Below are 26,486 nucleotides of genomic sequence, written 5' to 3' on the forward strand. Positions count from 1 at the left end.
CCCCTGCTCCCCTTCTTACCCCATCCCTGACATATTTAGTTGTTTGCCTGTTCTCCATCTCCCTCTGGTGCTCCCCCCTCCCCCCTTTCTCCTGAGGCCTCCTATCCCATGATCCTTTCCCTTCTCCAGCTCTGTATCACTTTCGCCAATCACCTTTCCAGCCCTTAGCTTCATCCCACCCCCTCCGGTCTTCTCCTATCATTTCGCATTTCCCCCTCCCCCCACTACTTTCAAATCTCTTACTATCTTTCCTTTCAGTTAGTCCTGACGAAGGGTCTCGGCCCGAAACATCAACAGCGCTTCTCCCTATAAATGCTGCCTGGCCTGCTGTGTTCCACCAACAGAATGGAGAATATAGTGTTACAGAGAAAGTACAGAGCAGGTAGACAAATAAGATACAAGGTAGATTAAGTTCACATTTATTGCACAAGAGGTCCTCTCGTGAATGTTATAACAGTGAAATTGAAGCTATGGTTGAGTCTGGTGGTGCTTATTTTCAAGCTTTTGTATTTTTTGCTCGAAGGAAGGGGGAGAAATGAAAATGGCAGGTCTTTTAATATGTGTGTTGCTTTCCTGAGGCAGCAGGAAATGTAGACTGAGTTAATGGCTGATTTCCATGATAGACTGGGCTGTGTTCACAACTTTCTGCAATTTCTTCCATTCTTGGGTAGGGCAATTACCACACAGAGCCGCAACACACCCAGACAGACTGCCGTCTCTATTGCATCTATAAGACTTAATGAGAATCATCAGGGACATGCCAAATTTACTTAGTCTTCTTAGGAAGTCGAGGTGTTGGCGTGTTTTCGTGGCCATGGCATCTACGTGATTGGACAAGGACAAGCGAATGCTGAGATTTAAAACTAGAAATTTACACCTCAGCAGCATTGATAACAATACAAGAGTATATACTCCACCGCATTCCTGGAGTCAAAGACCAGCTCTTTTGTTCTGCTGACACAAAGAAAGGTTGGAGAAAGAGATTGCAGATGCTGGAACTTGAAGCAACACACAGGGCACTGGAGGAACTCAGCAGGTCAGGCAGCAGCTACAGAGGGAAATGAACCAGGTCGAGACCTTCATCTGAATCTGTACTTGGGCCCTTCATCCATCCAGGTGGAGAGTCTCAACCTGAAAGGTTGACTGTCCATTTCCTTCCATAGGCACTGCCTGACCCCCAGTTCCACCAGCACTTTGTGTGTTACCTTGATACCATTCCAAGGAAACAGCACAGGCTACCTCACTAAATATATTTAAACACATCTAGATGGATTTTTGCATAGTAGGGGAATTAAGGGTTACAGGAAAATGGCAGATAGGCAGAGCTGAGTCCAGGGCCTGATCAGCCATGATTTTAAAGGATAGCAGTATAGGGACGAGGAATCAGATGTCGAACTCCTGCTTCTATTGCTTAGAGATCAGAAGATGTAGAAGCAGGATTAGGCCATTTGGCCCATCGTGTCTACTCCATACTAACCAAGGTGTATATATAAACTAGTCACTATTTTCTACCCACAAACAAGAGAAAATCTGCAGATGGTGGAAATCCCAGCAGCACACACAATATACTGGAGGAACTCAGCATGCAAGGCAGCATCAATGGAAAAGCGTACAGTCGACGTCTTGGCCCGAAACGTAGACTGTACTCGTTTCCATTGATGCTGCCTGGCCTGCTGAGTTCCTCCAGCGTTTGTGTGTTGCTCATTATTTTCTCCTGAATATTCAGAATGGGCACCTTGGTCGGCATGACCAGTTGGGCTGAAAGGTCTTGTTCTGTGCTGTATGACGACAGGACAGAGGAGGACACCAACTCAGCACATCCTGGACTCCTGCCTCTCTCTGCACCTCCACACCCAACGGGCTGGACACCCAAACCGACAGGGTGCTTCATGGTTTCCGAGTGTGTGTGGCCTACCTTTGGGAAGTCTGAAGAGGAATTTCCTCCTGGCCACGGTGTGGATCTCGCCGAGACCCGTCTGGGCCACCACGTCGGTGGTTGTCCGGTTGGTGTAGAGGGCCCCGCCACCGTTGACCAGGAGCCTGACGCCGGCCGCCGAGCCCTCGAGCAGCGGGTTCTCCACCGCAAGTCTCAGCACGTAGCGGCCCAGCTCGTTGAACTGCACGTTGACAATCTCAAAGTGGAAGTCCAACTCCTTGTTTTCCATCTCCAGCCGCGACCTGTGCATGTTCGCCTGCTGAGAGGGGAGTGGCGACAGGGCGAGACGGGCGGCCAGCCGCGGAATAAAGCTTCTTGCGTGACGAACCCCGAATGGTTTCCACTGAGATGCAAGTTAGTGACAGTCATGAAATTGTCCACAATCCCTCTTTTCAAACACCATAACCTGAAGGCTTCTATTTCGGTAAGTAGAGGATTTCAATACAAGCCGTTTCTATTGATTTGGGGTAGTACAATTAGCACAACCTGTTCAGTTTGTTGTCGGAGTCGGGAGAGCAACCACCAACCAATCACAGTGTAGCAGAAAATACTTCAAAGTCAATGAATTAAGCCTATTGTAATAACCAAGTTGGCATGATATACGATACACCTCCACTACCTGTCTCAGATAAACTCCACGGGTATCAACTTCAAGTTCCGCTTAGTTTAACAATTCAATTTCCTGCACTAAAATAGACGCGTGATTTTTTTTTAAGTTCCGGTAGTTTTTAAGTCATAAGAAACCTAAAAGTTGGAAGAGGACCCTTTTCACCCATTGAGCCCATGCACCCCATTCATGGGGATAGAAGGGGTTGCAGATGCTGGAATCTGGAGCAAAAGATGAGCTACTGGGGAACTGGGGGGGAGGGGGGAAAGGCAGCATCTGTGGAGGGGAGTATGCATGCTGGATTTCAGAAGAATGAGAGGGGATCTTATAGAAACCTATAAAGTTATGAAAGAGAGAGATAAGATGGAGTCAGGAAAGTTGTTTCCACTGGAAAGCAAGACTAGATCCAGGGAACGTAGCCTCAAGGTTCAGGGGAGCAGATTTAGGACAGAGGTGAGGAGATTACTTTTCACCAGTACATTGAAACAGACAGTGAAATGTATGGTTTAAATTAAATCAGATCAGTGAGGATTGTGCTGGGCTGCCTGCAAATGTCACCAAGTTCCCACAAACATAGCATGCTCACAACTCACTAACTCTAACCTGCATCTTTGGAATGTGCTCAGAATCAGAATCAGGTTTAATATCACCAGCACGTCATGAAGTTTGTGGTTTTGCAGCTCCAGCACAGTGCAATACATAATAATGTTTAAAAATAATAAAATCTATACATTACAATAAGAAGTATACATTAAAAATAAAATAATATGTGCAAAAAAAGAGAGAAAGATACTGAGGAAGTGTTCATGTGTTCATTGTCCATTTAGAAATCTGATGATGGAGAGGAACAAGCTGCTCTTGAAACTAAGTCACCGGGAGCATGTACAGACTCCTTACACTCAACAGAGGAAATTAAAGCCTGATCTTACAGCTGGCATTGCAAAGCATTGAGCTAACCATTATGTTACCATGCTGCCCCCCACTACGTTCTCCAGAGAGCAGTAAATCTCTGGAAATATCTGTCCGTGGAAACAGTACCTCATTAAATATATCCATTAAATAGATTTTTGCATGACAAGGGAATTAAGGGTTATGGGGAAAACGCACTTGTTAACTAACAAGAAGTATACTTAGCTTATTCAATAAGGACCACGATCTGCTGTGAGATTTTTTTTAGTTATTCAAACACAATGTTTGAAACTTGCTGAATTGGTTTATCTTGAGTGAACGAGAACTGGATTGTCAAAAATGTCAAGTGCCTGTCAATATACATATTTTAAATTAATAATTAGATTACTATCAATCACTATTTTCTGAATAAAACTCAAAATTTCAGTCAACTAATCTCACTCCTGAAGGTAGTGCTGATGCAGCTCCAGTAGACCAAATTCACTTCTAACCTCTAGCACTGCTTTTATTTTTAAACAGCAACCCCTTGATTCTTCCATGAGGAAATGTACAATTTTTTCTACATTCATCCTGTAATGACTTCTCAGCATTTCACATCTGTCTCTCCCACCTTTAAACCTCAGCGTCCGCCTGTCTGACTTTCCACACCACCCACCCACTGCATCTATCAGTCTTCTCTGAACTGTTTCCAATGCAGAAACTTCCTTTCTTAAATAAGGAGACCAATACTGTAATGCAGATGTGCTCTTCTAACTAGAGACAAAATAACTAGAGCAAAATTCCATTTTTTGTGCATTTAATTCCCTTTGCAATAACATTCGGTTAACTCTATATTGTGACCACTGTGGTGTAATAGGGTCACAGAAACAAGTCTATTCTGAACCGTTTTTCTGCCTGGTCCCAACAACCTTCACCTGGACCTTAGCCTCCATACCACTCCCGTCCATGTACCTATCCAAATTTCTCTTAAGTGTTGAAATCAAATCGGCATCCACTACTCTCACTGGCAGCTCGTTCCACACTCTCACCACCCTCTGAGTGAAGAACTTCCCCCTTGTGTTGCCCTTAATGAATGGTATCAAAGTCACCGATTACAAATAAGAAAGATCAAATATTGATAACAATGATCAATTCCCAATGGTCGATCAGAAGTTGAAGGCCATTGGGCAAAGCCTGGAGACTGAAAGCTTGAAGATCAGTCCTGGAGATGGAGGACCGTCCATGTGTGTGGGTGGGAGGGAGAGTGGAAAGGGCTTCGATTTGCTGTTGTTGTTCTGTTGCCTGTTGCGTTCTGTGTTGTCCTGCCGAGCATCATGGGCATGCTTTGCTGGGGCTGGTATGTGTGGAGACACTTGTGAGCCACCCCCAGCACGTCCTCAGGTTGCATTGGTTGTTGATGCAAACATCTCAATTTACTGTGTGTTTTGATGTACATGTGCTGAATAGATCTGAATCTGAATCTAATTACCACAGTATATTCTGGCTAACCTTTTGCAAATCATGTGCTAGCACCTTAGGTGTCTCTGCTTCATGAGTTCTGCGTTCTCCCATCTTTTAGATTATGAGCTTTTTTTGAGTCATAGAGTAACGTAGCATGGAGACAAGCCCTTTGGCCCAACTGGTTCCTGCTGACCACTACATCCACACTGTTAGTTCCAGTTGCCCACATTCAGCCCATAACCTTCTAAGCCTCTCCCCTCCATGCACCTACCCAAATGCCTCTTAACTGTCGCAGTTGTAACTACCTTGACCACTTCCACTGGCAGCTCGATCCAGGAACTTAGTGCCTTCTCTGTAAAGAGATTACCTCTTGGGTTTCTTTTAAGTATCTTCCCTGATTGAATGAAAATTAATCCTCTTTTACAGTCCTGATGAAGGGTTTTGGCCCGAAATGTCCCTTCCATTTGCCGGCCAGTGGTGCAGTGACATCCGCACCAGTCTTCAAGGCAAGTGATCCTGTGTCCAAATCTGGCCATCTCCTTGCATGCTGTCCATCCGTGCAAGGTTGAGCGTCAAGCTAGCAACTCAGCCTAGTGAAGAAAACCAGACAAATGCTAAGGAAACGGCAAAGGTTGCCACCCGATCCACAACAAGGTGCATGCAGGAACAACAAATTCATTCTATAGACGCTGCTTGACTTACTGGCGTCTTTCTCAGCACTTTGTGTATGTTTCTCTTTTTCATTTTTCTTCCCTTAATGGACTATTGCAACATTTTCCCACATTGTTCTCCATGTTCCAGAACATTGCCCACTCTCTTAACCTATCAATATCCCCTTGTAACTTGTAACCTTTCTATCCGGCTTGTCATCAGCAAATTTAGAAACTTTACCTCTGACCTTTTTTCCCATACTTTTATTCATCCACTGCAGATTACAAATAGCTAACATGTACAGCCTCATCTAGCACTGGGGAGACCAGCAGAATGGATTTACAGGCAACTGTGAGGCTGCAAGTGTTTTCTGGGAACAGAGTATTACTCTACATGGGGATCTCATTGAAACCTACCAAATGTTGAAAGGACTAGATAGGGTGGATGTGGGGAGGATATTTCCTGTGCTGCGGGTATCCAGAACTAGAGGGCACAGCCTTAAAACTGAGGGGTGATTCTTTAGAATAGAGGTAAGGAGGATTTTTTTTTTTAGCCAGAGAGTAGTAAATCTGTGGAATGCTCTGCCACAGACTACAGTGGAGGCCAAGTCCGTGTGTATATTTAAGCTGGAAGTTGGTTGTTTCCTGATCAATCACGGCATCAAAGGATATGGCAAAAAAACAGGTGTTTCTGAGAACCACCCGTGAACCAAACAAAACAGCAGTGAAACAGACTGAAACACTGTGTGGACACACAACGGGGTTGAGTGGGATCCGGGGTCAGTCATGATGGAATGGCAGAGCAGACTCAATGGCCTGAATGGCTTAATTCTGCTCCTGTGTCTTATGGTCTCTCCACATCACACTCCTCCCTGAGCTGCCACAGTCAGAAGCTGGGTCTTACCAAGCCAAGCTGGAAGCGCTGGGCAGACTCACTCTCCCGATAACCATCGGGTCTGTGACCCTCTTCCAGTCCAGATGAAGAGCCGTGACCCAGACTGATGATTTCCCTCCATTGATGCTGCCTGACCTGCTGAGATTTTCCAGCAGTTGGTGTGTTGATCATCTCCATACACTATTTTGGTCTGTTTTGCTACTGTTTAATTTGGTTCCTATCTAGCCACTGTTGAATCCATTTTACGACTTCAATATTAGTACCTAATGATTGAACCTTCCTAATGAACCTTCCGTGCGGAACCTTGTCAAAGGCATTACTGAAGTCCATATAGACAACATCCACTGCTTTACCCTCATCAACTTTCCTCATAACCTCTTCAAAAAATTCGATAAGATTTGTCAAACATGACCTTCCACACACAAATCCATGCTATTACTAATCAGACCCTGCCTATCCAGATAATTGTACATACCATCTCTAAGAATACTCTCCATTAATTTACCCACCACTGACGTTGTGGATGAAAATCTCAGGAGATCATCAATTTCTGAGATACTCAAACCACCCATCTGACACCAACAATCATTCCACGTTCACATTTCTTCGCCCATTCTGATGTTTGGTCTGAACAACAACTGAACCTCTTGACCACGTCTGCATTGAGTTGCTGCCACATGATGGGCTGATTAGATATTTGTATTAAGGAACAGGTGGCCACTAAAGTGGCCACTGAGTGCAGGTATGTGTGTGTATCTATATAGATACGTCTGTGTTAAGAATTGTGCCTGGACAAGTATTTCAGAGTGTGGGTGAGAGTTTGTTTCGAGTTGTTTTTGTGTGTACAGTATGCCTGCGTCATGATAACAGAAAGGTAAACTTTAACCCTCTTTCACCAACAAAAGTGATCAAAGTAAAATTGTGCCAGAAGTACACTAGTTTTGTTTTAATTTAAATCTATAAGCAGCAGTCATCTCTGCATTCTGATCCCAAACATCTTGCCCAAAGATATACTTGTTGATTTCTGATTAGTTATAAACGGAGCGGGCGGGAGCGAACACCCAAGAAATGTTTGCTCTTCGCGATTGTCCATTGGGAGATTTCAAAGCCAATCCTTGTTTGGGAATATTCAGAAGGAGGGAGCACCTGGGCGAGCGCTCATAACCAACTGAAGTGTTTTTCCCCTCATTCTGCGCTTGACCGAGGTAGGGGGTGACTTTGTAAGAAAGTTGTTTTAGTAGTTCCAAAAGCAAGGACGGAGTAACCCCAGAAGGAGACGCAATCAAAGCAGAGAGACTGGTGTGAATGCTCTCGTCTGTGGCAGGGGTAATTTGCCAGGTAAATGTGGATTAAAAACTAAAACTTTTTGCAAGGGGGAGGGAGTTAATTATTCACATGATTATCTCTCGTGATTTCATTCCAGCGCACGAAAGGTATCAAATCGAAAACAAAGCAGGTCGAAGTTTTGGGACGGAGATAAACTTCTGGCCAGTCGCAAACGTTTTTTCCCCCCCTCTCTTTAAACATTCATTTCAAGCCCACTGGTGTCTGTTGTTGGACCTCGTTTCGCATGGCTTGGTCAGAAAACAGAATTATAAGTGCAGTTTGGAAGTGAGTGTCAGTCGGATTTCATTTTCCCTCCCTGACTGGACCCGCCAATTAAAACCAAAAACGGCAGTCTTGCTTCGATTCCGTCTGGGAGTGAATTGACAGATCGTAAAGGATGTAGTTGCCGTTTTATTTTAGTAAATAACGATAAGCGAACATTGTTTTATTCGCCCACTTGCACCCCTCAAGAATCTCCTTTTCCTGGTGTCGTCTCTGACCAAGACCTACCTAAATGGATACTAAGGAGCTAGATAGAGTGTAGAGAAAATTTGCAAGGATGTTGCTGGGACTTGAGGACATGAATTATAGGAAAAAAGTTGAATAGGTTATGACTTTATATGCTGGAGCGCAGGAGAATGAGGAAGTTTGATCGAAGCACTCAATTATGAGGGGTAAATGCAAGCAGGCTTTTTCTACCGAGGTTGGGTGAGACTACAAGTAGAGGTCATAGGTTTAGGGGGAAAAGTGAAATGTTGAAGGGGAATGGGGTGGGGGGGGGGGTGCTGTTCACTCAGAGGGGTGCCCGTGGAGATGTTGGATGTGAGTTTGATTTAGACGTGGGATGAAGGGGTATGGAGGGCTATGGTCTGGGTGTAGGTAGATGGGACCAGGCAGATCATGTTGGTATGGACTTGATGGCCCAAAAGGCCTGTTTCTGTGCTGTAGTATTTTGTCTCTGTAAATGCATTGTTGTAATTCTGCTCTCATTCAGCCTCCACTGTATCCTCAGCAGCCATTTCCCTTACTTTCTCCTGTGCTTTACCGCTTCTTTGGGCTAATGTTCCGGGTCATCTAACCTAAACATTATTTCCTGTGATTCACCTAATGGGCTTTGTTCTTTGAGATGGCTTTTTCTAATTTAAACTTTATTATTGGGGCAGCATGGTAAGGTAGTGGCTAACACGAGGCTTTACAGTACCAGTGAGCTGGTTTCATTTCTCGCCACAGTCTGCAAAGCGTCTGTGAAACCCAGGGCGGCATGGGTTTTCTCCAGGTGCTCTGGTTTCCTCCCACAGTTCAAAGACTTGCTGGTTGTTGGATTCATTGTAAATTGTCCAGTGATGAGATTAGGATTAAATCAACGGATTGCTGGGCAGTGTGGCTGAAAGGGCCTGTTCTTCCCTGTATCTCTATAAATAAGATCACTGAAACTGGTACCGAGGTAACAGTTGGAAAAAGTTGTGTAGTTTACCATCCGTGCATTTCCTCTCATTATGACAATACATCGAGATAGTGTAAGGTAATAACAGAATAAAATGTAAGTGCAGGTGGAAAATAAGATGCAAGGCCTTAATGAGGTAGATTTGTGAGGTCAAGAATCCATCCTATCACACTGACTCCATTCAATAGTCATAACAGCAGGTAGAACCTGGTGACGTGATAAATTTCAATTTTCTCCCTGAGAGCTTTAGCATTAGGCAAGAGGTGCAACTCAAATGCTGTATATTCTAAGTAGTAGAATTATTGCTTCAACAGCTCTGTTCTGGAGCTGTTGTTCCTCTTGAGGTACCTTCTGCTCATCAATGCCAGCTTCCTGTTTATGCAGTTGTCTGCCATTTGTCATGTCACTACCCCTATGGAGAGTTCCACACTGGTGTTCCCAGTAAAGTTCCTTTCATTCCGCTGAATTCCCAATGGGCAATGTTAATGACCCCTTTTTGTTATATAATTCAGAATGTTCTTTATTTATGAATTCTCTTAATATGTAAACTCAATGTTCAAGTCTACATATTTTTAAATACGTGTCATTTTCTTTGCTTTGTGTCTTGCTTTGCACAAGAGATTCTACTGATACTGGAAATGCAAAGTAACACCCAAACTGCCGGTGGACCTCCGCAGGTCAGGCGGCATCTATGCAGAGAACTAAACAGTCAACATTCTGGACCAAGACCTTCGTCAGTTCTGATGAAGGTTCTTGGCCTGAAATATCGACTGTTTATTCCTCTCCATAGATGCTGCTCGACCTGCTGAATTCCTCCAGCATTTTGTCTTATTTTGCATAGTTTTTATATCACTGTATAATTTATATTCTGTAATGCTGCGGGAAGCAAGTTTTATTGAATTTGTGCCTCATTGTATTTGTATTCCAGTACTTGATGTTAACACATCATCAATTATCTTTTATTAACGAGACTAAATACTTAAACCAGGAATCATAATGAAACCATTTAACACAAATATGTAGTCTCAGAGGCCACTTTATTAGGTATGTAACCGGGTTTAAATATCTAGTCAGCCAATCATGGCAGCGATTCAATGCTTAACACATGCAGACATGGTGAAGTGGTTCAGTTGCTGTTCAGACCAAACATCAGAATGGGGAAGAAATGTGATCTAAGTGATGTTGCTTGTGGAATGATTGTTGGTGCCTGATGATGTGATCTGAGTATCTTGGAAACCGATGATCTGCTGGGATTTTCTTGTACAACAATCTCCAGAGCAAGGGCTCCCAATTTATGTCATGTCATGGACCCCTATCATTAACCAAAGGGTCCACGGACCCCAGGTTGGGAACTCCTGCTCTAAAGTTTACAAAGAAGGGTGTGAGAAACAAAAAACATCCAGTGAGCAGCAGTTCTGTGGGGAGAAACTCTTTGTTAATGAGAGAGATCAGAGGAGAATGGCCAGACTGGTTCAAGCTGACAGGATCTCAAAAAAAAAACACACATTACAACAGTGGTGTGCAGAGGGGCACCTCTGAATGCGCAACATATCAAACCTTGAAGTGGACGAGCTACAACAACAGAAGGCCACACTGGGTTCTGCTGTAACTAATAAAGTGGACACTGAGTGTATTTATCAGCTGGTGTCCTTCCCCATAGAACCCCTTGTCTGTTATAGAGGTTGCTGCCGCTTTAAGAAGCTTTCTCAGCTGTTTCCCACTTTATTGCAACAGATTTCTTCTGAGAAACCCATCTGCCAGCCGTGGCATGGAAGAGCTGCTCCACAAAGAAAGCTGTGTCAACGTTGTACACTAATCTTTACAAATTTATCCAGGTTTCTTTCAGTACCCAGAGAGAATTGCTGAAATAAAAACACAAAATGCTGGCAGAACTCAGCAGGCCAGACAGCATCTGTGGGTGGAGGTAGTGACGACGTTTCAGGCCGAAACCCTTCATCAGGATTGTTGAAATGCTTGTTTCTTTTTGGGGGGGGGGGGGGGTTAATGGGACTCCCATAAAGCTTGGACAGACCACTTCATTAACTTAACAATTAAAATGTTAAATTTTACTACTGTACTTCCGTTCATAATGGCTACTCTGAAGTTGACCTTGTAAATTATTTTCATCTAACCTCTTCACTGTCACTATAGCCTTTATTTGTACTGTGGGATCTAGAATTCTGCGCAGTGAGCCTAGCATTGCACATTATATACATTTCTAATAATCTCGGCAGCAGTCTGTCTGTGTACTTTATCCTCTGAAATGTTTATTACTAGCAAAAAGTTATGCCAAACCTTGAACTGGCCTCAAAAAGTTGTACAGCGTAGTCATAGTTGTACTGCATGGAGACAGGCGCCTTGGCCTAATGTGTCCATGCCAACTATCTCCTGAGCCAGTCCTGTTTGCCTGTTTGGCCTCTTCTCTCTATGTACCTGTCCAAAGGCCATTTTAAAAAAAAAAGTTGTGGTTGCAGTTTTTAAAATTTAACTTATGGGATGTGGGCATCACCAGCTAAGCCAGCATTTATTGCCCATCCCTAGATGCCCTTGAGAAGGTGGTGATGAGCTGCCTTCTTGAACCGCTGCAGCCCCTGAGGTGTGGGAGCAATACCTCAGAAAGGTGGTGTCCATCACTAAGGGTCCCTATCACCCAGGTCGTGCCTTATTTTCATTGCTGCCGTCCAATTTCTGAATGGACATTGAACCCATGAACACTAGCTCACTACTTTTTCTATTTCTGTTTTGCACCACTTAGTTAACTATTTTATATAATATGGTTAAAATGTATATGTAACCCCCTGGGTCGCCTCAGGCTGGCTCAGCTCGTTCTTGTCTAGGGGGAGCAGCCTTCGGCCCCGCCAAACTGGGTAATCAGCTGGTGTGGATGCTGTGTGATGTCCCCGCCTCGCCCAAAAACAGACAGTACACCATATGCGATTAAATGAGTACGATTTATAAAGGTTACTATTACTAAGTGATTAATAACGATACAGTATATATGAAGAGAAAATTAAAGAAAAGGCGCCAAACTTATCAAAGTCCAAACCACTTCGTGCACAGCCGTTGGAGCTCAATTACTGAAGTCTTCTGGCCACCATTCGATCCCCTCCGAACTCCTCGACTCGCAGCTCAGGACCCTCCGAACTCCTCGACTCTCCAAACAGCTCAGGACCCTCCGAGTGGTCAACCATGCACATCTAGCTTCATCCCCCGCCCCCCGTCCTCGGAGAATCTCCCGGCCTCGGACCCCCCTTTGGGGTCCGATCCTCGCCCAGTTTAGAGCATTGCGTCCTCTCTCTCGACCCCCTCGCGCCGATCTGCCCAAAAGCCCGTCAACAAAAGCTTACAGACTCAGAAGAAAGAACATTAATCCCCATTTGGTTTACAAAGGAATACCATTCTCGTTATCAGTAAATTAGCATTCCTGCTAGTTAACAAAAAAGAAGAAACCCTCTTTACACTCTCCCTCCACCAAATAAAAGTCATGTCCTCATGACTACTAAATAACTCGCCACCTTTCCTGCCAACACACCGTAACCCAAGCACAAACAGTGACATCCCCTCCCCACACAGTAACCCTCACGCCCTGTTCCTCAGGCGCTACTTAGGCCAACTATCTGGAGTTCCCTAACCCTTCTGAGGCCTCCGTACCCCCTCACCTAAACCCTTCAGGCTCGGACACAACTGGGGATACCTTGGGCCCACTACCAACTCCTCTCTCAACCTTTCACTCATGCCCCACACTGCACACAGCTAACCCTCCCCGCTACACCTGACTCAATGGGAGAAGGGCCAAAGGTCTCTTCCTCAATCGAGAGAAAGTCAGCAAAAGGCAGCATGTACCACACATCCAGCACATCATCCATCGAATCTGTATTCTTCCTCATTCCTGTGATCGGTAGCTGCTGTTTGATCTTCTCCAAACGGAAACACGTGGCCTGCACTGCTCCTGCAGTCTCTTCAGCCTCCTGTTCAGTATTCACTGCACTTCTCTCCAGCTTTTTCTTCCTCATGACTTCTTCCAGATCAACTTTCAGGTTTTGCACTTCTTTTGAACTGTCGATGGTCATCTTCAGGTTCCCTTCAAGCTTCCGCTTCTCTCTGCTGAGATTCGTCTGTAATTTCTTCACCTCCGCAAACTCCCCTCTCCGGGTTCTCAGTTTGCTATTACCCTCAGTCAGACAACTTTCTTCATTCTCTCCAACTTGTAAGTCTTCCGAATGGTTCCTGATCACTTTCTCCAGTCTCTCCGTCTTCATTTCAAACTTGATTCCGTAGAGACAGTCACTCACGAGCTGCGACCTTCGCCAGCCCTGGCACGTGTCCCGAAAACACTTTAACTCGGTAGTTCTCAGCTGCTCCTGCAACGACCTCACTTCATATTCTCCTGAGGCAAATCCAAACACCAAGAGATCATCCACATACACCAAAACTCCATACGCCTCCACATCCCCTATGGTCTTCCACCTGCCCAGCAGGAAGGTTGCAAGGGCTCCAGATATGCCCTGTGGCATCTTTTCGGACCCGAAGACTCCTAGGGAATTTATAACGGCCATCTTCTCCTTGTCGGCCTCACTCATCGGGATCTGGCAACATCCACTCCTCAGATCCAGCACCTTAAACCACTTCGCACCACTCAGACAGGCCATCGCCTCTTCTAGGGCCATATTCTGGTCACTGACAGTGCGCCTCTTCAACGCAATATAATCCACACACACGCTGCCTACGTCTTCCACGGCTTCAGGGGCCAGTCGCCGCAACCTCTCTCTCTCCGAGGTGTCTTCAGCAGTCAACTCCGCTCCCTCGTGGTATTTCGCAGCGTCCACTAAGAGGGTCTCACCCTCAGATACTTCCCCCAGGCCGTACCACCACTGGCTCTTGTTTGAATTCGGTATCGGCCCAATGCTGCTACACACGTCCGCACAAGCAGCTCGAAACCCTGGGTGAATTGACAATGCCTCCAAACAGCGCTCACCCACCTCCTCCGGGCAGGCTCCCAAGTGCACCAGTAGGATATTGGTTCTCTCTAGAACAGAACCGCTGCCCGTCTCAACAGGGTCCAGACACATCAGCATTAACGATTCCTGAACCTCAGTCTCCTCCACATTTGCCTCTAAGAACTCCATTTTCACTGACCAACAACCGTCGTCTGGATAATCACCGGCACTGGTACCCCGAATCTCCAGTGTCCTCAATGTCGCCAAGGGTAAATGCTTCCAATAACGGTTATGAAACAAACTGTACAGCAACTTAACCGGCGCCCCGGTGCTGAGGATGGCTTTAACTTGACTTCCATCCATCCGTAACACCACCTGTGCGCATGGCCCCTCTAAGCCTTCAGGAATAGAGTCTGTTCCTTTCGGGAGTTCCTTGGTACATTGCTGGGAACGTGCTCCCCCAGAGACCCCAAGCCGTTCCCCCACTGGGCCTCCTCTAAGTTTCCCGACACCTCTTGAATCAACGGAACAACTGATCCCCTTGACAGATCCCCTTTGCACCACAAGCAATTTATCTGCCCCCCTAGGCAAAAAGGGATACCCTAAAAACTTCTCACCAATCTCCTGCCACGGATATGATGAGCCCCCCAGCTGCGGCATTTGACTTCCAGTCAAACCACACGCATTTTCCCACACTTTCCCAGAACTGGCAGCGGTCACTTCGAGGTAATTGCGCCCGACAGTTCTAACAAAGTCACCAGCCCGCCTACTCAAACTTTCAACCCGTCCCTGTCGCTTTCCCTCAGCCAAGCACTGCCACTCACCCAACAACTGAGAGGTCCGCTCCGCCCACGCTTCCGCCCCTTTAGGGCTGGACATTATTCCAACAACCGGGCGGAGCCCACCACTGCTGAAACATCCCAACCTGTTACTCCTCAATCCCCAAACAGTACGGACAACCCATGGTCCCATCACCATTTCGTCAGCACTAGTCGGAACTCGAACAACGACCTCGAGGCTAACAACAGCAGCCACCCCACCCAACACACACACAACGATAACCAACAATCGCACACCCACAAAGGCACACCAGCTCTTCGCCGCAGACACAATTTAAAGAGGGTGATCACACAGCTTCCACAGAAATCAATCCCGGACGAGCCCCCACAATGTAACCCCCTGGGTCGCCTCAGGCTGGCTCAGCTCGTTCTTGTCTAGGGGGAGCAGCCTTCGGCCCCGCCAAACTGGGTAATCAGCTGGTGTGGATGCTGTGTGATGTCCCCGCCTCGCCCAAAAACAGACAGTACACCATATGCGATTAAATGAGTACGATTTATAAAGGTTACTATTACTAAGTGATTAATAACGATACAGTATATATGAAGAGAAAATTAAAGAAAAGGCGCCAAACTTATCAAAGTCCAAACCACTTCGTGCACAGCCGTTGGAGCTCAATTACTGAAGTCTTCTGGCCACCATTCGATCCCCTCCGAACTCCTCGACTCGCAGCTCAGGACCCTCCGAACTCCTCGACTCTCCAAACAGCTCAGGACCCTCCGAGTGGTCAACCATGCACATCTAGCTTCATCCCCCGCCCCCCGTCCTCGGAGAATCTCCCGGCCTCGGACCCCCCTTTGGGGTCCGATCCTCGCCCAGTTTAGAGCATTGCGTCCTCTCTCTCGACCCCCTCGCGCCGATCTGCCCAAAAGCCCGTCAACAAAAGCTTACAGACTCAGAAGAAAGAACATTAATCCCCATTTGGTTTACAAAGGAATACCATTCTCGTTATCAGTAAATTAGCATTCCTGCTAGTTAACAAAAAAGAAGAAACCCTCTTTACATATATTTCATGACATGCTGATATTAATTTTGATTTTCTACCCACCTTTACAACTTCAGGTAGTACATTCTATCCACCCACCACCCTCGGTGTATATTTTTTTAAAAAGTTGCCCTTTCAGTCCAGTTTAAATTTTCCCATCACATTAAATATAAATCCTCTGATTCTAAATCCAGTCAGGTTTATTATCACCGTCGTGTGTCATGATATTTGTTGTTTTTGTGGCAGCAGTACTGTGCAATACATACATATTAAATTGTAATTTATAATATATTTATTTTTAAAATGACAGTGCAGAGAGAGAACAGAAATAGTGAGGTTGTGTTCATTGTCCATTCAGAAATCTGGCAGAAACGAGAAGCTGTCCCTAAAATGTTTCTTCAGGCACCTTGTGGTAGTGATGAAAAGAAGGTGTTTCCCCTTGATGGTGGTGGCACTTAATGGTGGATGCTGCCTTTTTGAGGCATCTAACTTTGAAGATGTCCTCGATGGTGGGGAAACTGGTACCCATGATGGAGCTGGCTGAATTTACAACCCTCTTCAGCTTTTTCCAAACCTGTGCAATGGCCCCACCATATAAGACGGTGATGTAACTACTTAGAATGCTCTCCGTGGTACATCCATAGAAATTTGCTAGTCCTTTTGGTGACATGCCATTGGGAAAACTCCTACCCCAGATCATGACCTTATTTATCTAGGCCCTGTGATATTATAAATCTCTAAGCTCCCTTGTTGGCCTTGTAGCTAGAGGAAAATGTCCTAGCCTGTCCTTGTAATTCAAGGCTTCCAATCCCAATAACATCCTTATGAATCTTTTCTGCACCCTTCCCAGCTTAGTGACATCCTTGCTCAGGCTGCGGAAGCAGAACTGCATGTGTATTCCAATATGCTCTCCCATTGTCATATACGGTTGTCAACTCCTTTACTCGGTGCTTTGACTAACAAAAATAACATGCCAAATGTCGCCTTCACCACTCTGTGTACCTGTGTTGCTGGGTGCATGAGTTCTGGGCATATTTACTCTGCATGGAGAAAAATGGGAGACTTCTCCTCACCCCAGCGGTACACATGCAGTAAAATAGAGGACTCCAGCAGCTAGACAGACTCGGCAAGCCAAGCAGGATCGATGGAGGGGAATGAATAGTCCATGTTTCGGGCCACAGTCCTGCATTTTGCAACTTACAAATTAAATCTCTAAAATTTGGGCATTCTTTCAGGTGGGGTAGGGGGGGAATGTTTGAAGAAGATGTGCAGGGCAAAGTTTTTTTTTCTTGCACAGAGTGGTTGGTGCTGAGAATATGCTGCTTGGGGGTGGTAATAACAGCAAGTATGAGAGGTGATGAGAGGCTTCTGATAATCACATGAATAGGCAGACAATGGACAGATGTGGACCATGGGCAGGCTGAAGGGATTAAGTGGCATTAGCTTAATTAGTTTGGCACAGCATCACGAGTTGAAGCGGCCTGTTCCTGCGGTGTACTGTTCCATCTTAAAGCAAATACTTTTGAGACTACCCTTTTCAAATCAGTGCAGCAACTAGGTCCAAGTATTGATATACTGAGAGCTGGTACAATAAAACTGTTGGGTAGTATACTACCAGTTCAGCAACCCCAGTGATTTGGCATCTGACTCACTGGATAATGGTTTCTTGCACTCCCCACTCACCTGGGACCCCAGGTCCCATGATCCCTTTAAGTTTGCCTCATTTGCTGGGAAGCCTGTTGTAAGAACAAAGTACCAATGCAGGGTTTTGATAGGAAATGTTCTGCTCTGCAGAAGGAACTTGACTCTGAGTTCCTCCAGCAGATTGTTTGGTGCTCCAGCTTTCAACCTGGAACATAAGTGTGCTGGAAGATACATCAGTATAGCACAGGAACAAGCCCTTCATGTTGTGCTGACCCTATTAAATTAGTAATCCAATCTAATCTGTTATGCCTACACGGTCCATATCCTTCCAGTTTCTTCACATTTATCTGCCTATTAAAATATCTCTGAAAAGTGTCTGATGTTTCTGCCTGTACTACCACACCAGGAGGTGCATCCCAGGCCCTCACTACCCTCTGAGGGGGGGAGGGGGTAATTCCTTTGAAATTACCCACCCCCATCTTAAATGCATACTCTCTAATTGACATTTCAACCCCTGGAAAAAGATTTTGCCCTCATAATCGTGTAAACCTCTCAGATCTCCCCTCAGCCTTCACTGCTCCAGAGAAAGCAACCTAACTTTGTCCAACCTCTTGTTATAGCTCATGCCCTCTAATCCAGGGAAAATCCTGGTAAATCTCTTCTGTATCCTCTAAAGCCTAGGCATCCTTCCTGTGATAGAGTGACCAAAACTGTATGCAGTACTCCAAATGTGGCCTATCTAGTGTTTTATAAAGCTGCAATATAACTTCCTGACTTCTGAACTCAAAATCTCAACGTATAAAGGCAAGCATGACATATACCACCTTAACCATCCTATCACCGTGTAGCCACTTTCAAGAAGTTATGACCTTTGACTCCAAGATCCCTCTGCTCATCAACACTGAGCATCTTGTAATATCTCTTTGCATTTGACCCACCAAGATGCAACCCTTCACATTTGACTGGGTTAAACTCCATCTGCCATTTAGAACATAAAAATCTACAGCACATTACAGGCTCTTTGGCCCACAATGTTGTGCTGACCACGTAACCTTTTCTAGAAACTGCCTAGAATTTCACTACTACATAGCCCTCTATTTTTCTAAGCTCCATGTACCTATCTAAGAGTCTCTGAAAAGACCCGATTGTATCCGTGCCCACCACTGTCACTAGCAGTGTACTCTGTGTGGAAAAACTTGCCTCTGACACACCCTCCCCCGCTCTCTGTGCCTACTTCTAAGCACCATAAAACTATGCACCCTCGTGTTAGCCATTTCAGCCCTGGGTGGGGGAAGCCTCTAGCTACCCACATGATCAAAGCCTCTCATCATCTGATACATCTCTATCAGATCACCTCTCGTCCACCATTGCTCCAAGGAGAAAAGGCCATTTCTCTGCACGTATCTGCTACAGATCAATTTCCTGTTGTATCCTTTGCAGTCTTCTGCACTATCCACAACACAACCAATTTTCATATCATCTGCAAATTTTCTAACCCACCCATCTACATTTTCATTCAGATCATTTATATAAATCACAAATAGGTCATTTGTATACATCCTGGTATGGATCCCTGTGGAACACTGCTAATCATAGACCTCCAGGTAGAATAAGTCCCTTTGACCACTACCCTTCATCCCATAAAATTGAGCTGAAACTAGGCAACGCACACAAAATGCTGGAGGAACTCAGCAGTCCAGACAGCATCTATGGAAAAGAGGAACTAGTCAATATTTCAGGCCTAGACCTTTCATCAAGACTGGAAAAAATGAAAAGTCAGAGCAAAAGGGTAGGAGGAAGAGGAAGAACAAGGTGGGAGGTGAAACCAAGAAAAGGGAAGAAATGAAGTAAAGAGCTGTGGAGCTAATGGGTGAAAGAGATAGAGTTGGAGAAGGTAGAAGACCATGAAAGAAAGGGGAAGGAGGGGAGGAGAACCAGAGGGCGGTGATGGGCAGGCAAGGAGATGAGGAGTGAGGGGGGAATGAGAATAGTGAAGAATGGTGAGAATGGGCAACCACCAGAAGTTCAAGATACTGTCTTTCTTGCCTTTGTGCTGAACTAGTTAATTAGTAATCAAATGGCCATCTAAACTAATCCCTTCTTCCTACACATTGCCCATTTCCTTCCATTTCTAGCACATTCATGTGCCTGTCCATGAACAATTCTATTGTATTTGCCTTCATCACCAAATCAAGCAAAGCATTCTAGGCTCCCACCACTTTTATATTTGTATATATACGTTTGTATTTATAAAAACTTGCTCTGCACACCTTCTTTGAACTTGTGCCCGCTCACCTTAAATGCATGTCCTCTGGTGTTAGACATTTCAAGCCTGGGGGTGTTAGGGAGAAGATACTGGCTGTATACTCTTAACTATGCCTGTAATATTATAAACCCCTGTCATATCTCTTCCTGGCTTCCACTTCTTCTGAGAAAGTAGCCCAACCTCTCATCATAGCACATGCTCTCTTATCCAGGCAGCATCCTGGTAAACCTCTTCTGCACCCGCTCCAAAGCAACATTGTTCCTATTATGGGGTGACCAGAACTTAATGCAATAAGCCAGTTGCAACCTAGCTAGAGCTTTATAAAGCGGCAACTTAACTTTTTGACACTTGGACCCAGTTCATTGACTAATAAAAGCAAGTATGCCATATGCCACCTTTACCATTTTACCAATCTGTGTAGCCACTTTCAGGAAGTACCTGTAATCTTTTGTCTCTAAAGACAAGTAAGAATGTGTTGGAGTATTAAGACCATAAGATATAGGAGCAGAATTGGGCCATTTGACCCATTGAGTAAGCTCCACTATTTCATTATGGCTAATCCATTTCCCCTCTCAGCCCCATTGTCTTGTCTTCACCCTGTATCCCTTCATGTCTAGACTAATTAGAAATCTATCAACCTCTGATTTAATAGAAAGAACATCTGATTGCCTGGAAACATGTTAGTCCAGCAATCCTGTGTGTGCCAGGTGATCAGAATTTTAATGTGCAAGCTAAACAGCTGTAAAGTTGCAAACTTCTGTCTTTTTTTTGTTAATTTGGCTCTTGACCAAGTTGTTGTCCTCCTATTGTGTATTTTCTTGCCCAGCAGGGTGATGTGTTTTGTCGAACACACCTTGTGTTTTTGGTACAATTAATCTTTCATACCTCGGGAACTTATCTGAATTGTGGGTGCCTCCTCATTAACTAAGTTATGGCTGTACACTTTTTGGAAGCTTCTCCATCAGAGGTTTATATCTGACCACTTGCACTTGGCCAGTTTTGGATTACCATTTCATTTTGCAATTTGACCTTTCAGGGGGCTATTTGCAATTCAACAAGGCAATAATTTAATGTGTCCACAGGGAGAAGGCTATTTGTAACCTGGTTTGCCTTTTATCTTGATAAGCCTGTGTAACTGGTCTCAAATGGAAATATGTGTAGAGGAATTTGCAGAATGTCCTCATAAACTTTCAAAAAGGTTGCACATTGATCTCTGGTGACAAGAAATTTGTTATTTCAAATTTCTGCAGTTAGCAATGCTGTGGTCAGATGTTATTGGCAACTTAAAAGACTTATGTTACATGGTTTATTATGACCTCTGCCTGTCCTAGTGTTCTGTAACTGAATAAAAAGTTGATGTATAATAAAAATATAATAATTCAAAAATCCAGAAATGTAGTGGAAGTTGCATATTTTGCAATTTGGATCCAAATCTGAATCTGGAATCTGAAATTGCTAGTAGGTTTTAATGTCTTTATAGAAAGAAATGATGGATTCCCAGATTTTAGCATGTGAGATATAGGAGTAGAATTAGGCCATTTGGCCCATTGAGTCTGCTCCTCCATTTCATCATGGTCCCTCTCAGCCCTAGTCTCCCGCCTTTGCCCTGTATCATGTGCTGACCAATCAAAACTTAGAAGCACAACCATCAATAATGATGATCACAATTAAGGAAAATTTGATTAGATGAGATAAAATTAGCTTTATATGTCATATTTACATGCAGTGTAATATGCTTGCATCAAATCAGCGAGGACTGACATGTAGGGCAGTGGGGATCTCGGAAGAATGGTGAACCGTATGTAGTCAGGAACCAGCTCCTTACAAACAATGGTGAAGGTAAACCCTGATCTTGTAGCTGGTTTTGCAAAGCATTCACTAACCACTGCATTACTGTGCTGCCCTTTCTCTGGGCTGGCATTGACTAGATAGGCCAAATGGCCTGTTTCTGTGCTGTAATAATCTATGACTGTAATGTGCTCAATGTAAGAATGACATCAGTTTGGTGAAAGTGGCGGGGGTGGAGCTGTCTCAAACACGATTAAAGAAAGAAGTGAAGGGAATCCCATGACCATCTTGGTGCAGGATGGAAGTCCAGAGGAATTGGATGTCCATTGTGGAAATGAGCTGTTTGGGACCAGGGAACCTTTGAGTCAAAATAGAGGTGTCTGGATATCTTCAGTTGTTTGATGTCTCTGAGCTTGTCATCACTGATGTTTAAAAGAATTGGGGGTGGTGGGGGCGAAATCTCATTGAAACCTGTCAGATTTTGAAAAGCCTAGAGAGGGTGGATGTGGACAGGATGTTTCCTATAGTGGGGAGTCAAGGACCAGAGGGCACAGACTCAGAGTAGAGCAACTTCCCTTTAGAACAGAGATGAGGAGGAATTTCCTTAGCCAGAGGGTGGTAAATCTGTCCAATTCATTGCCATAAATGGCTGTGGATGTCAAATCATTGAGTATACTTAAAGTGAAGGTTGATAGGTTCTTGAATAGTAAGTGCATCAAAGGTTATGAGGGAGAAAGACAGGAGAATGGGGTTGAGAGGAGCAATAAATCAGCCCTGATGGAATGACTCAATGGGCTGAATGGCCAAATGGTTTATTTGGAGATACAGCGTGGAACAGGACCTTCTGGTCCAATGAGCCACACTGCTCAGCAATCTACCCGTTTAACACCAACCTAATCACAGGACAATTAAATGACCAATGAACTTACCAACTGGTGTGCCTTTGGACTGTGTGAAGAAACTTTGTGTAAACACCTTGCAGACGGTGCCAAAATTGATCTCTTCCTATCACTTGCGTCTTGTGGTCTCCAGTGTTGACTCCATTGGGTCAATCAGCTCTTGCAACCCAGAGCAACAAGTGGTGCCCTGAAGGTCTGTACAGGTTGAAAGACATGTGTATTGTGATGGAGTGAGTGCTAAGGAAGGAACTACCTTGTGGGTTCTACACTCAGTGATCACTTTATTAGTTACCTCCTGTACCTAATAAACTGGCCAGTTTATTATCTTTGTTCACTTCTACTGCCATAGCCCATCTGCTTGAAAGTTGAACGTGTTGTGCTTTCAGAGATACTTTTCTGCACTCCATTCTCATAATGTGTGGTTATCTGAATTACTGTTGTCTTCCAGTCAGCTTGAATCAGTCTGGCTAGACTCCTCTGACCTTTCAAACAAGACATTTTCAACCACAGAAATGCAGCTCGCTGAATGGTTTTTTGTTTTCTCGCACCAATCTCTGTAAACTCTATTGTGTGTGGAAATCCCAAGAGGTCAAGAGTTTTTGAGATACTCGCCCCACCCCATCTGACACCAACAATCACGTCATGGTCAAAGTCACTTAGATCTTTTTTCCTCATTCTGGTGTTTGATTTGAACAAATGAACCTCTTGACCATGTCTGCATGCTTTTATGCATTGAGTTGCTGCCACATGATTGGCTGATTAGGTATTTGCTTTAACGAGCAGTTGTACTTAATAAAGTGACCAATGAGTGTACAGAAATGCCTGCAATCCTTAGCCCCCTCTCTAGTCATTTATGAAAAAGCCTTTTAATGTAGTGTTATGCTTCAGAATAGATTTATTACTTTGTACCTGGCACTACAAAGACATAACAAAAGGCACATTGCATTCAGTAGTTTTTTTTATGGAGTCCCATTAACCCAGGTTGGATTACAGATGTCCGAAGTCTTGCATATCCGTGCCAGTCTTCACTGACACTTCATTTCTGGTGCCAGCTGAATTGACATATCTTCAAGCCCTCTCGTGTTCCTTCTCATGGAGTCTTGGAATCTGAATCCGAATCAGGTTTATGATCACCGGCATATTGTAACATTCATTGTTTAACGACTGCTGTGTAGTGCGATACATAAAATGCACTATAAATTACAATAAGAAATACAATTGTAAGAGTCAGTGCGGATGAGAGAGCAAAAACAATGAGTTGGTGTCACAGGTTTATTGCCTGTTGGGAAATCTGATGGTGAGAAGAAGCTGCTCCTATAAGGCTGAATCTTTGGGTTCCTGTGCCGCCTTTGGTAGTGGATGAGAAGAGGGCATGTCCCAAGAGGTGGGGCCCTCAATGATTGATGCTGCCTTTTTGAGGCCTCGCCTTTTAAAGAAGGCCTTGATGGTGGGGAGGGCAGACTCTCTCATTTCTACCATCAAGGAGGAGGCCTGAAGACACGCCCAACTTTTTAGAAGCACCATCAGATTTCTAAATAGTCAATGGGACCCATGAACTTTACCTTGCTATTTTTCCTCTCTTTATGCATTTATATTTCTTATATACTGTGTTTCTTGTGAATTTTATAGTATATTTTGTCTTGCACTGTGCTGCTACCACAAAACAACACAAAATCATGACATGCAGTGTGTCAGTGACAATGAACTCCATTCTCATTCTGACCTCCGGATAGAATAGAGAGAGCCTGGGGAATGAGGGAGAGAGATGAGTGGGCCAGGGGCTTGCAGAGAGAGTGATTCCCATGGATACTGTTAGGAAGGGGATGATGTGGCTGGTGCTGGGATCACATTGAAACTGGTGGGCGTTAGAAACATAGAAAACCTACAGCACAATATAGGCCCTTCAGCCCACAAAGCTGTGCCAAACATGTCCCTACCTTAGAAATTATCTGTTACCCATAGCCCTCTATTTTTCTAAGCTCTATGTGCCTATCCAAAAATCTTTTAAAAGACCCTATCGTATCTGCCTCCACTACTGCCGCTGGCAGCCCATTCCACACACTCACCACTTTCTGCATAAAAAGCTTACCCCTGGCATCTCCTCTGTACCTGCTTCCAAGCACCTTAAAACTGTGCCCTCTCGTGCTAGCCATTTCAGACCTGGGAAAAAGCCTCTGACTATCCACACGATCAATGCCTCTCATCATTTTGTACAGCTCTATCAGGTCACCTGTCATCCAAAGTTGTCCCAAGGAAAAAAGGCCGAGTTCACTCAACCTATTCTCATGAGGCATGCTCCCCAATCCAGGCAACATCCTTGTAAATCTCCTCTGCACCCTTTCTATGGTTTCCACGTCCTTCCTGTAGTGAGGCGACCAGAACTGAGCACAGTACTCCAAGTGGGGTCTGACCAGGGTCCTATATAGCTGCAACATTACCCCTCGGCTCCTAAACTCAACCCCATGATTGATGAAGGCCAATGAACCATATGCTTTCTTAACCACAGTCAACCTGCGCAACCGTCTTGAGTGTCCTGTGGACTCAGACCCCAAGATCCCTCTGATCCTCCACACTGCCAAGAGTCTTGCCATTAGTACTATATTCTGTCATCATATTTGACCTACCAAAATGAACAACCTCACACTTATCTGGGTTGAACTCCATCTGCCACTTCTCAGCCCAGTTTTGCATCCTATCAATGTCCTGCTGTAACCTCTGACAGCCCTCCACACTATCCACAACACCCCCCAACCTTTGTGTCATCAGCAAATTTACTAACCCATCCCTCCACTTCCTCATCCAGGTCATTTATAAGTAGGGGTCCCAGAACAGATCGCTGAGGCACTCCACTGGTGACTGACCTCCATGCAGAGTATGACCCGTCCATAACCACTCTTTGCCTTGTGTGGACAAGCTAGTTCTAGATCCACAAAGTAATTTCCCCTTGGATCCTGGGCCTCCTTACTTTCTCAATAAGCCTTGCATGGGTTACCTTGTCAAATGCCTTGTTGAGATCCATATACACTACATCTACTGCCCTACCATCATCAATGTCAATGTATTTAGTCACATCCTCAAAAATTTCAATGATCCATATAAGACATGACCTGCCTTTCACAAAGTCATGCTGACTATTCCTAATCATATTATATTGTGAGTAGATAAGACCTCTTGGTCATCTGTGATTGCTTTTAACACAGATTTGTGTGGTGATGAACTGGCAATGGTTGCACTGTTGCTTGTGCATTTACAAAGCATGAATTCATAAATGCTAGGATCATCGAGGGACCTTGCAGCTGTTAATTTGCAACCTTCATGGTTAAAGTTGTTTACTTTCCAGCGTGTTCCTTTTCATTTCCTCCGTAACATTTTGGTCTTGATGTAATTAGATTTGTCTTTGGAAGAAACAACCCAAGTGATACAAGAAAATTGGAGGGGGTTGCGAGGACATGGGAGAGGCTTGTAAACGCACTTGTGGGAAATGGGATATTTGGTTTTCTCACAGCCAGCTCCTGTGGTCAGAATGCAGGTTCCAAAGACTCCAGTCAATTAAAAAAAATCATAATTTTGTCTCTTGGATTGTTAGCTTCACTTCACTTGAGTAAGGAAGTGTCATCTGATGAAATGCTGAGGTTTTATAAGGCATTTGGCAAGCCACACTTGGGTTATTGTGTGCAGTTTTGGGCCCCTCATCTAAGAAAGGATGTGCTAGCATTGGAGAGACTGCAGAGGAGGTTCACAAGAATGCTCTTGGGAATGAAAGGGTTAATAAGCATTTGCTGACTCTGGGCCTCTACTCCCTGAAGTTTAGAGTAATGGGGGGGTGAGGGAGAAATCTCATTGAAACGTTGAATGGCCTAGAGAGTGCACATGGAGAGAATGTTTCTTATAGTTTGGGACCAGAGGGGACAGTCTCAGAATAC

At 44.6% G+C, this 26,486-nt stretch overlaps 2 protein-coding genes across 7 annotated transcripts in view; one reads left to right on the plus strand and one right to left on the minus strand.

Annotated features, from left to right (window-relative positions):
* ccdc33 (coiled-coil domain containing 33) overlaps positions 1-2,507 on the minus strand; it is a 328,157-nt gene extending 325,650 nt beyond the window's left edge. For 2 of the 6 annotated variants that reach the window (XM_059946618.1, XM_059946617.1), the window contains exon 1: positions 1,916-2,487. In XM_059946618.1, coding sequence (XP_059802601.1) covers positions 1,916-2,186 — 271 coding nt within the window. In that variant the 5' untranslated portion in view covers positions 2,187-2,487. Of the gene's footprint in view, positions 1-1,915 lie in introns of all 6 variants that reach the window. The other 4 variants (XM_059946622.1, XM_059946620.1, XM_059946619.1 and 1 more) reach the window with 4 other exon arrangements.
* Positions 2,508-7,590: 5,083 nt separating this feature from the next.
* Positions 7,591-26,486, plus strand: part of stra6 (signaling receptor and transporter of retinol STRA6) — a 66,176-nt gene continuing 47,280 nt past the window's right edge. Inside the window, exon 1 of the mRNA XM_059946625.1 lies at positions 7,591-7,775. The gene's annotated coding sequence lies outside the window, so the exon portion shown is untranslated. The remainder of the gene's footprint in view (positions 7,776-26,486) is intronic.

This window comes from Hypanus sabinus, chromosome 21, assembly GCF_030144855.1.
Source record: "Hypanus sabinus isolate sHypSab1 chromosome 21, sHypSab1.hap1, whole genome shotgun sequence".
Lineage (NCBI taxonomy): Eukaryota > Metazoa > Chordata > Chondrichthyes > Myliobatiformes > Dasyatidae > Hypanus > Hypanus sabinus.